The sequence below is a fragment of the Eurosta solidaginis genome, chromosome 2, assembly GCF_040869045.1.
Source record: "Eurosta solidaginis isolate ZX-2024a chromosome 2, ASM4086904v1, whole genome shotgun sequence".
Lineage (NCBI taxonomy): Eukaryota > Metazoa > Arthropoda > Insecta > Diptera > Tephritidae > Eurosta > Eurosta solidaginis.
This window is the reverse complement of record NC_090320.1, coordinates 53963296-53975963: the sequence shown is the minus strand read 5'-3', so window position 1 is coordinate 53975963 and position 12668 is coordinate 53963296. Positions and strand designations below refer to the sequence as shown.

Here is a 12668-nt window from a genome sequence, read left to right as displayed (position 1 = left end):
TAGTGACTCATTATTACAAGTACTCTTTCCTGACAATTTGTTACAATGTAAGTCCTCAATACATATCCTTCCAAAGACTTTACTCGACTCTGCGCCACGTATGCTTGTACCTCCTCGAACTCCAAAATATTTTGATGTCACTTCTACCGGACTGTATGTAATATTTGTACCAAATATGAGCCTAATCGGACATCATAGGTCGCTTTCTATTCACGTATGTGTTATGTGTTCCAAATATGGACCAAATGGGACCACAAATACGATTTTTTTGAATAGATCGATCTTTGCGCCACCCAGCGGCGATTTTGTTCATAGGTCGCTTCCTATTCTTGTATGTATTATATGTTCCAAATATGAGCCAAATCGGACCAAAAATGAGATTTTTGTGAATCTCGATCCTTGCGCCACCTAGTGACGTTTTTTTTCATAGGTCGCTTGTTATTCTTGTACATATTATGTGTTCCAAATATGAGCCTAATCGGACCACAAATGCGATTTTTGTGAATATCTCGATCCTTGCGCCACCTAGTGACGATTTTTTTCATAGGTCGCTTTTTATTCTTGTATGTATTATGTGTTCCAAATATGAGCCCAATCAGACACAAATACGATTTTTTTTAAATAGTTCGATCCATGCGCCACCTAGCGGCGATTTTTTTCTTATTAGTATATTGTCATCTGGTTCTGAACTATATTCCAAGTTTCAAGCTTGTATCTTATCGGGAAGTTACTTAAATTTCAATTTCAAAATTCCTTCAGAACGGCCGTGCGGCCGGCTTGTCATTGTATTGTTTTCACAGAACAGTCAAGCTAAATACAACCGTTTAAACACACAGTTAGCTAATGTCAATTCGATTTGGGAGCAAGACGGCTGCAATAGAAAAAAAATTGTCAACCGAGCAAACCTCCTGTGATTGGAGTCATGTCAGTAGATGATCTTTGGCATTAGATTTGGAAAATGTACCTTAGGCACCATATCAAGGATATGCTTAGTTAAGACTGCGCTTACGTTCGTCTGCAATGTAGCGCTGTACAAGCAATAAACAGTTATGCTTCGCTAACGTCTGTATGCGTGTCCCAACAACTGGCTCATCCCGTCATCATTGTCATGTTTTTTTTTTTTTTGTTAAATAGTATTTCACTTTTAATTACGATATTTGATAATAAGTATGTATGCATGTATTTAAATATATATATTGTATATATATTTATATAGTAATAATAATATATGTATGTATTCATAGTAAATATATTCAATTAAAATGTAAACTTTTAAATTTATAGTAAATCATAATCATTAAAGAAATTGTTTTACAATTAACAGTCAGTGTTGGTATTGTTTGTTTTTTTTTTTTTTGTTTTTTTCTTCTTGCTTTTAAATTAATTAAACTTCTTTAACTTTACTTTACGTTACGTTTACATTTTTAACTTTGCATCAAGTGGTTGCTGCTTTCTCTCTTTAATTTAGGTATATGTATGTATGTTTTACGTGTTAAAATTTTATACTAGCGTACATTAAATTTAGGGTTGTTCCATTTTTGTTTTTTTCTTGTAATTGTAATTTAGCATTCGTTCTATCAAATATGTGTAAACTTATTTTGTTGCTTTTTTAAATTAGTTATCATTACGATTACGATTAATTTTACATAAATTTAAATGTAGTACATTGTAGGTATGTGTTAAGATAATAAATTGTAATATTACGTTTTGTTTGCTTTGTATTCTGCATTAATATGTAATTTAGTTATGTAGGCTTTTTGTTTGCTTTATAGTATGTATATGAATGTGTTTGCATTAATTTGTTATTTATTTATATTAAAATTTAATAATTACGTCAGGTTCTCTCTTGTTATATTATAGACTATTTAGCGTTTTAATATTTTTTATTTGTTTATTTTTAGTTTTTTTATTTTTATTTTTTACGTTTTTTGTTTACTATTTTTGTTGTTTTTATATGCGTTTATTTTAGGCTCGCTCGGTGATATTTGCGCGAACACTGGCTACCACCATTTTGTTGTTGTGTTTTTTTTTTCATTTCAAACAAAACAAAAATACATATTATAATTTGTATATTTTTAGCTTAATCCTTTTGTAACATCTTTATTCGTAAGCATGTGTTATTATAATTATGTTAATTTATGTATGTATATAAAAGTTTATATGTAACTGAGTTGTGGCGTATATTGAAGATAATAGAAGGAGAAATAAATGTAAACTCTCACCACAAAAATTGTAGATATAAAAAAAGAGAAAGCTTTATATATGTGACCCGGTCTATGAAAAGGTGGCTTATGACTCAAAAAAGAAATTGCGAGAAACAGCTGTTAACAGCTGTTTTTTTTTTAATCATAAGCCACCTTTTCATAGGCCGGGTCACATATATAACCAAATTTAAAATGTTGTGTTTATCTACGTATGTATGTAACTGCCACGCCTAACGTTATTTAATTTAATTAATAAATATTCAGTAAAGTAGTTAAATAAGACATACTAGAGATAATTTGATGATGAAATAGCAAATGCAGATTTTTTCTAATAAAGTAAATTTAACATAAGTTGTAAAGTCGTCGTCATTATCGTCTTCAACGTCGTTGTCCACGTTGCGTAACAGCAACGTAGCACAGCTATAACCTTTCTCAAAAACACATAACGATTTCAACAGGCTTATCGCGTTTATTACTATGTACTTATACCATTTACTTTTTTTGTCGTAATATTCATCTTTAAAAAACTATGTATTTATATACATATATATATAGGCTACATCATATATGTAAATACATATGCTATTACGTTGTATGTATGTATGTATGCACTTGTAATAACTAATAACATACACTCTATTTACTGCTAATTAAAACGTTCCTTTTACTATTATCTCTATAATTTATTCTTATTAAATTCAAATGTGTAATTTTTTGTTAATTTTTGTCTCTTATTTTGAACTGTCCTTATTTTTGTATTAATAAATCTCGGTAAATTGTATGCGTAGGTGAATATATGAGACCCGGCCTATGAAAAGGTGGCTTATGACTCAAAAAAAAAACAGCTGTTAAGAGCTGTTTCTCGCAATTTCTTTTTTGAGTCATAAGCCACCTTTTCATAGGCTGGGTCACATATATGTATATTTTATTATACCAACGCCCTCTCATCAGGCGCATATATGAATGTTAACCCAACAAACACTGAAAAGAAAAATCTCAAATGTTTGAGAAAAACATTGATTCTTAGTTTGATATTCAACAATATTTATCATTTGAAACAAAATATTTTCTCAAATGTCGATCTTCAACTTGAGAATAATTTGAGACATACATGAAAATTTTTTTCTCTCAAATGTTTGAGAAAACATTAATTCTCAGTTTGATATTCAGCATTATTAATCATTTGAAGCTAAATATTCTCTCAACTTTTTCTCAAACGTTGTTCCTCAACTTGAGAATGGTTTGAGATATACTTGCATTTCATTTCATTCTGGTTGAAATCCATCGATATCATGGAATGTTTTCCTTAATAATAATGTGAATACTTTTTGCGCCAATGTGTCTAAATTTTAAAGTACATAATAAGTGTTCATGAAACCCAAAAATAAAATAAAACATAGTACAACATGCTTATTTTACATCAATGCTATCGATAGTGCCATCCATAGTGCCGTTGATAATTTGTCGATCTCTAATTTGCATACTTCAGCTGGAAATGTAAACAAGCGATTTTATTGAGTGAAGGTGAACATACAAGTGAAAAAATACGGAAGTATTTATACATTTTAATAATATTATGTGATATTGTACTACATTTTGCATAAATCTAAACGAGTTAAAAGTGAAGTGAGGCAAATAATAAATTTGCTTACCGAAAGTGGCACAACAGTGGATTCCATTTCGTTCCGCTTTATTCTCGTTTGAGAAAAAGTTGAGAATCCAAAAATTCTCAATTTCAAAATAAAGAAAAATTCCATATTAAAAATGTGCCTTTTAGCTTGAGAATGCTATCAACGGTTATTTGAAATGCATTTGAAAACTAACGTTTGAAATATGAGAAATGGACTGATTCTCAAATGTATCTCAAACTGAGAATTGACAAAAATGTTTATTGGGAAGTATTGCCGATTTTGTGTCGTAAGTGCGATCGTTTATTTTATACCAAAATCGTCTTATGCGTACAAGGAAACTATAATAACGGCTATAGTAACAAATACAAAAATTTTCGAAACCCATGAACGTTTAAACATACCTGTTAAATTTCAAGGGGATTATTTGTTTTATGGCGCAACTGTTGCTTCAACTAAAAATTGCTGACCATTGCAAATAAAAAAAAAACAATGACGTCATTACGCTCTTATAAATTTTGGCGTATTATTTTTAGGATCAACTTTCGGGACCGAGTGCAAATTCTTTTTTTTAATTTTTCGCATGCATTTTGCCTACTTCTCCGCTATTATGATTGTCATTTTGCAGTTGGTATAATCGACGTTTGACAATTGTATCGTGTTTTGATGATTCGTATTATGTGCTTTGAATACCTATTGCTTTACTATGAGCAACTTACTCTTAAGAAATTATTTTTATAAATTTCAATGCTCTTTAGAGTCGTTTATGTAACGAAAAATCGGTGCTCGTAATAGCAAACTTTATCGATAGTTGCTTAGCTGGCGATTATCCGCTGCGATCGATATTCACAATGGGGGTTGTGTATTTTCTTTTTTGTATCCACGGCATGAAAAAAAAAACAATATATGTGACCCGGGTCTATGAAAAGGTGGCTTATGACTCAAAAAAGAAATTGCGAGAAACAGCTGTTAAAGATAAACAATGCATTTCTTCAGTTTCTTAGTAGTTTTCCTTTTGCATTATGAACAGTCATGCCCAAAAGGCAAAGCACAAACCAGTTTCTGACCGATATTTTGGCTCCATTGTGTAGTTATCTACTTTATTTAAAAATATTATATTTTTGTAAATTATTTTTGAATTATTTTATTTTGAATATTATTTCAAAACGAAAATTTTCAATATGAATATTAATATTTTTTTTTTATTCTAAACTATATATAGTGTTAACTACTTTGTACTTTAATTTTTAAAATAATTTTTAATTACGTTTTCGTTTAAACTTGAAACGTTTTGAATACTTCAAAAAAAATGAAAATTCTAATTAGTATTAAAATATTGAAACTAAAAAAATAAATAAAAATAAATTTTTAAAATAAAATAAATATTTGGTTTATTACCAAATATAATGGCGTCATATTGAAAATTTATAAATACTGACAAGAAAATTTTCTTTTTGAAATAATCACCCCTATTACGGTTGTCAATAGTGAGAAAATTTGTGTCGACGCTCATGAATTGGTATCGGCGTCAACGTCGATAACTATTGATAGGTGTTGACGCTTTTTTGGTATTGGCTATAACAATATTGAAGTTGTGTTGACGTGACGCGACACAAAGTTTGTCGACACAGTTTTTGGTGACGACAAGCGCGGAAATACAGAATTCAACTATTAAAAATTCAAAAAATATGCTTTTTTATGATTTTTATGCTTCTTATTTATTAATTTTTTATTCAATTTCAGAAAAGAGTCAAAATAACCAACAACAGTCAGTTTAGTAGAATTGTGGTAATGTTCTAGGATAGCGGTCGACTGCTAAAACACGCCCAAAAATTCAGGAGAGGTACCAAAAGTCACGTATTGACCTCGATTTTAATAATCCGAAGTCGGAATATAAAAATTTCACTTGCATTAGTAAATATTTGCAAAAACTGTTGCAAGCTTTCAAGTGGTTCATTAAAAATTTATTATTAATACCGAGGTCAATTCGGGTATTTTGATACCCCTCCCGAATTCGATTAAGTTATCCATTAGTGCACCACGCTCTGGGAGGTAGGGAGTTGCTAATGGTTTACTAAAGAGAAATCAAATCACTAAATTCTATTCACTAAAGTTCGTAAACAAATTCCTTGTGTGTATTTTGCCCGGAATGCTTAATTGTGCACTAATAGATTTCAGCAGTTATTTAGATCCACAAATTGTCCACAAAAGAAAAAATTAACTCAATACAAATTGTAAATAAACAGGCTGTCAAAAATATAGGGATCGTATTTTTATCGATATCGCGTCGACATCAATACATTGCCTTAGTAAATACCAATTATGCATTGACGTGACATTGATATTGATACGACGTGATGTCGACGACGATACGAAGTGATGGTTGACGTTGACAACCGTAATAGGGGTGAATATTCAAAAATAATTTACAAAAATATAATATTTTTAAATAAAGTAGATAGCTCTACACATTGCCATCGAAAAAAATGCTATTAAAAAATCTGAGGATGCTTCACCAGCCACCAAAGTGGCATCGAAGGAACCAAAGGCTTTCATTTCTGCTCTTCTTTCTCTACATTTTTAGTACACTTCTAAGCAAATGAGGAATTTCTAGTGTTCACCACGTGAAAGAGCGTCTCAAAAACTACCGAAACCAGAAAAAAAGTGGAAACTTTTTTTCAGTCATAAGCCACCTTTTCATAGACCGGGTGGGTCACATATTGTAACAGTACTATTTAAAATTTGGCTAATGGCTTATAATGATTAATTTTTCATTATTTTGAATTTTACGAAATTGCAAAAATTATATTTGGTACATTTAATGATTGAATGGAGTGCGGAAATTGATTGAACTGTTAGTCATTACGATAAGAAATAAGAATCATACCTACATAAATGTGATTGATTTCTATAAATTGCTTACACATTCATGTTTCTGAAATGAAGGGCGCCGATACACTTAATAAATGTGATCATAAATATGTTGACACATATTTATTGTCTCACACATAATTGTTGTTGTTGTCTCTTCTACATATCGGTTAAATGAGTTTGTCGGTTTCCTGCTTGTTTACAATTCATTTTGTAGCTGCGCAGCAATTTTTTTAAATTTACATTTATCCAAATTGCGTTAGCACATGCGCACATGTGTTACTATTTCATTAAAGTATTACATAATGTAATATACTATTTCAAATATATGTATGTACGTCGTTTTAATTCTGTCACTAAGGCTCGTTTTTATTTTCTATACTTATGTTGACGTATACAATTTGGTTACACTAAATCCAATTTTATCTATCTTATTTTTCCTTTTGACAAATTTAACAACACTATTTAGTAGTAAGAAAACGCAAAAAAAATGCATGTAAATAAATAAATCAACTGGAACTGCGCTCTAGTAGAGTTAAGACTGTAGTGTCCTAAATGCGTCAACGCGCGCCAATGTGCTACAAATTTATATGTATGTACTATTTTTATATATATCTATATAAACAAATTCCTAATGTAGTGAAACTAAAAGTTAATATTACTGGGAGCGCGTGTTAAAAATTAAAAAAAAAAAAAAAAAACAACTCCTTAAATACTAAAATTCTTATTTAAATGTTTAGTTACAGCTTATAAACACGCTAAGTATAAATGTATTACCGAAAATATGTAATCATCTAAAAATTATTTTATTGTGTATAAAAGCGAGCGTTTATTTTGGGAATTAATACAATTATTATATTAATAATTCATGCAAAAATAAATATTAAATAGTAGTTATGTAGCCCCTAATTAACACAATATATAGTAAATGTAAAATCGCTCCCTCTTCTTTATCTACAGTCCTGCATACTCTAACTGTATAACACTGTACCAGTTGATTCGTTCTAACAAATTTATGCTAGCATTAATTAATGAACAGTTACGTTATGCGTTCTCTAAAATGTATTTCTTTTCTTTCTTTCTAGAAATTTTGAACTTACTTTTTGCTTGTATTTTTAAGCTACGTTTTGTTTTAAAGTCAGTGTCGGTATGTATGTATGTAAATATGTATTTTTTCAATGGATGGTAGCAGTGTTTTTGATGTTTATTAAATGTACGCCTGATTTTGTTTATATATTATGAATATACTTTTACATTTGTTTGATTTTTTTCATGTGTTGTCCATTTTCCACAATATATAAGTAAGGTATGTATATAAACTTTATATTTAGTATTTATGTAGTATTATATATATATATAGTTAGTAAATAATTTCAACAACTGAACTGAATGAATAGACGCTAATCTTAAAATTGTATCTTTACTTTTTACACCAAACACGCCCAAAAAGCCGCGTTCAATACAAACAAAATACATAATATATATGTATTGCGTTACATATGCTGCAATTTGCACGTGTTAAGTGTTGCTTAGACTAATTATAATGCGTCTTAGACTGCCTGTGAGGCGGCGTATGGTGGTTGTGTGGCACTGTCATTACCATACGCTGAACGTGGTCCGGCGCCATAATTAGTAGCACCACCGTCTTGTTTACCATAATTGCTATAGTCATAATCATATCCAGAGCCATAACCACCGTAATCATATTCTGAACCCGATTTCGATGCTGAATTACCTGGGCCTGTTCGTGGCATACCACCTACTGGACCAGTGGTTGATGGTCCACCAGCTCCCCATGTTTGAGCGCGTGAATACATATCCGTAGCGCTGCCGGCTGCACCACCTGGTGCACCAGTTGGACCAGCCGAATTTGGTGGTATATTCCACGAATTCCAGCTACCACCACCTGAAGGACCTGATGGCCCGCCAGTTGAAGTTGAATTATACATATCATAGCCACCATAACCTTGTGTTTGTTGTGGGCCAGCAGCGTAGTTTGACCATTGTGGTGGTGGTCCTTGGGGTCCTGGTGGTGCACCCCAGCCCTGATATGAACCGGGACCACTATTACCATAGCCATATCCTTGCTGTTGTGGTGAAGTTCCCCATCCTTGATAGCCTGGCATCATATTTGGTGCACCAATGGGCATATTGAGTGGGGGCCCACCCATTTGACCGTTCTGTCCTTGCATCATGTTGATTGGTGCATGATGGGGTCCCCAATGGTTGCATTCGTTGCCAAGTTTGCCGTAACCACCACTAACATTACTGTTATTGGTGCTTTGCCCGCCAGATCCATCACGTGGTTCCGCCTTTTTAATCTCAACCTAAAAAAAGAAATTCAAATATATATACATATATACAAAAAATCGAGATTGGTTTGAGTAATTTTTGAACTTGTACTTTGGAACTATTTAGGTATATTTAAAAATAAAATTGTTTAAACAAAATAGGGTTAAATTTTCTAAAGTGTATCAAAGTTTTTCTTTAGGGTTTTTTTGCCATAAATAAATAAAACAAAACTGTGTTGATGTTTTTCGAAATTCCAATTTGTTTCCAAATTATTAGTACTTTTGGTTTTCCTGAACAAATTAAACCTTTCTTCATAACTCGTCGTGGCGTTGGGCGATTTTCTCATTTTTGGCAAACTTGTTAGTGATCTAGTTTTCTTTCTTCTCCCCCCCCCCCCCCCCCCTCCAACCATTTTAAAATGTTTTAAAATAAAATTTGTGATTTTACCTTTCATAATGAGTTACTATCGAAAATAGCAGAAAGCAGTTACTTCCAATTTTTTTTATAAAGCGCAGCAGTTTGAAAGGAGTTCCAACTGTTCGGAAAATGTATTTTAACATTTTTATCTAGTTTTTAAATATTTTTTTTCTTTTTTTCTCCTTAATAACTTTTAAAAAAGTTATCCGGGCGAATAATTGACAATTTTTTTACGAAATGAAATACTTGTTTAGACAAATAAAAACAATTTTTTTTTATTAAACTTATTATCTTAGCGATAGTGAATACTGATTTGTAGGGCCCGGATTTCTATGTATTTGTATTTATTAGGCAATTCATCCTACCACAACAATTTGGCAAAAATTATTTTATAGTGCTAGTCGGTAAAAGGCATAAAATAGGAACAATTTAAACTTGAAACTTAAAGCTAATGACCACGACTAAGAAAAGGTTACAATAAATATTTAATAAATAATAAATAAATAAATAAACGAATGATAGAGTACATTTACTTAGTCAGAAATCAGTATTTTAATTGTCTAGGTTATTATAGAAACTTGTTAATTCTTTATTGAAGAGCAGAGCATTGCTTATAAGCCTAAGTCTAGAAGGCAGCGAGTTCCAAAGACGTATGGAAGTAATGAAGAACTGGCGATCAGATATTAGCATACGATGTCTGAAGTGGGTAAGGAGAACAGATCTAGACGACTAGAGAAAATTTAGCCTCCGATACAGATAGTCAGGTTCCTTCATACATATTAACTTATGTAGCATAGCGAGCGTTTTAAGTTTAATAAGGTTATCGAAAGAAATGTTTAGCAACCTGTCAGCATGATGAGAGACGTGGGCAAGTCTTTGCAACCCATAGACGTATCTAGCAATGTTGTTATAAACAACTTTAAGTTTCCTATTGCACACATAGTCACAATTTTTCAACTTGTACTCGAATTCCTCTATCACCGATAGCAGCGCCGTTTTACAGCTACGATTTGGCCTGAATCCAGACTGGGAATCTGTGAGTTTATTATCCTGCACATAAGTATTTATCTGGTGAGGAAGGATTTTAGGAAGAATTATTTTTAAAAATTTCGGACATATACCATCAAACCCCATAGCATTAGACTTTACAGAAAGAATGGCTTGAACGACATCACAATCATCGACACAAACTCAAGAGGACCAAAATCGACATTAGCACGAGTACAATAATTGTCAGCACATATATTGTCAGTTGAGATTGGCAGATTTACAAAATTTATATTTATCTCGTTAATGTCTACATCAGGGAGGACAGAAATGTCACATTTGGATTTTCCGATACCAATATCTTTAATCGACTTCAAAGTTTTCTTCGATGCAAAGCAGAACTAAACTTGTTATTATAAAATTTCTGCTTAGCTGACCTAGTGGCTTTGTTTGCAGCGATACTAGCTGCTTTGAAGCAGTTGTGAGCCTCCAGGGTTTTGTATCTTTTCCATCGGGAGTAAGCAAGGTTACGCTGGTGAATTAAGTGTTTTAGATTGGCACAAAACCAAGGGGTATTATTGTGTGTAGCAGCTTTGAGTTTCACTGGCACATGGTTGTCGAAAAGCCTAATAATATGGTTCTGTAGGAATGATGCCTGGTCATCGACCGATATTAGCGTACGTCCATTCGACCGACTCCACCGCTGCATTAAGGGAACTGTAACCTATGCTTCTAAAATCACGATACGTAAAGGAACATTGGCTGTGTGACGTTTGAAAGTTGTAACTAAGAAATATAAGCTCGTTTTTTGAAAAGCAAGATGCAGACAATTGATCGTAGTGACGCAATTTCAGGGGATCATTCACAAAAAATAAATCCAACAAAGAAGAATTTGAGTCAGTAAAGTGTGTAGGTGAAGTTAAATTGGTGGGAAAGAGCACAAGATACTCCATACTTAGCTTTAGAGTTGAGTCGACGAGAAGGTTGGAGTTGAAATCCCCAGCGATGATTATATTATCATAGCTTATAAGTAGAGGCTCGAGAAATTCAATAAAGCCAGAGAAGTCAACTCCACGATTAGGTGTGTATGCACAGCCGATAAGATTTTCATTATTTATAGAGAACACGTCTACGAACACATATTCGACAGAATCACTTTGACTAGCACTACAGTAAAGTTTACAGGATAAACTACTTTAACATATATAGCAACACCACCACCATGACCACGTCTATCAGCCCTGAAAAGTTGATATCCATTTAGTTGCACCAAATCATTTTTGTGACATGAAGAAAACCGGGTTTCGGAAATACATATAACATCTATATCAGAACCTTCAGATATGAATCTCAATTCATCCAGTTTTTTATATAGGCTTTGCGCATTGAGATGGATGACTTTGAGCCCTTTAGACCGTTTGCTGAATACGCGCAACAGTGTATGTAAGCAGTCTTTGGAACTAGACAACCTATAGTCTACGACCATCACTATCTATTAGATTTAAAGAAGCTCTGCGATGTGTAACAATAAACAACATAAATGAATGTTTACAAGTATGATAGGGAGAGATAAAGACGGAAACGAAGAGACGGAAGAACTTAAGTAATATACCATACATAGAAATTAATTTATTGTTGCTGTTCATCAGGATCATTACTCGTTGGCGCATCATCATCTCGAAAGGAACTAGCGCTTTCTTCACCGGTATTCTCAAGACGCTCTAGAAAATCCAAGCTATGTATTGCTTCAGGGCTGGCGTTGGCTGTTCGTCTGATATGTACCAGACCCTTCTTAGAAAAAACCGCTACTACCTTTCTTTTCTTCTTTAGACGGATCGCTGCCTTGAAGATCGCATAGTTTAGCCTGGACAGCGAAGCATTTACATAAATCGAAGCATTTGAATTTATGCCCACATGAACTAATTGCAGACCCTTGATGTTTGGATTGTTTTGGCGCCTAAAGGTGCTTATACTTTTTAGCAATTTGTTTCGGTCTGTCGGCGACTGAAATTTTATTATTACGGCCGGATCTGTCACGCTGTTGTCTAGTTTCCGTAGCCGAAAAATGCTCATTATAGGAATTGGTTGCAAACTAAGAGTGGAACAGAGGTGATGAAAGACACTTGTTAAGTTTTCTCCTTCCTTAAAGGGAATTCCGTGTACACGGACTTCACTTGCGGCAATATGGCGCTCTTGCTTTGACGCATTGTTTTTGAGTGTTTTTACTTCCTCTTCGAGATAATCAACGCCCTTGAGCACGCTCTCCAGC

At 32.8% G+C, this 12668-nt stretch overlaps 1 protein-coding gene across 1 annotated transcript in view; it reads right to left on the bottom strand.

Moving 5' to 3' along the window:
* Positions 1-1178: 1178 nt before the first annotated feature.
* The window catches only part of Hrb27C (Heterogeneous nuclear ribonucleoprotein at 27C), a 36876-nt gene continuing 25386 nt past the window's right edge, over positions 1179-12668 (bottom strand). The window contains exon 4 of the mRNA XM_067765349.1: positions 1179-9030. Coding sequence (XP_067621450.1) covers positions 8254-9030 — 777 coding nt within the window. The 3' untranslated portion in view covers positions 1179-8253. The remainder of the gene's footprint in view (positions 9031-12668) is intronic.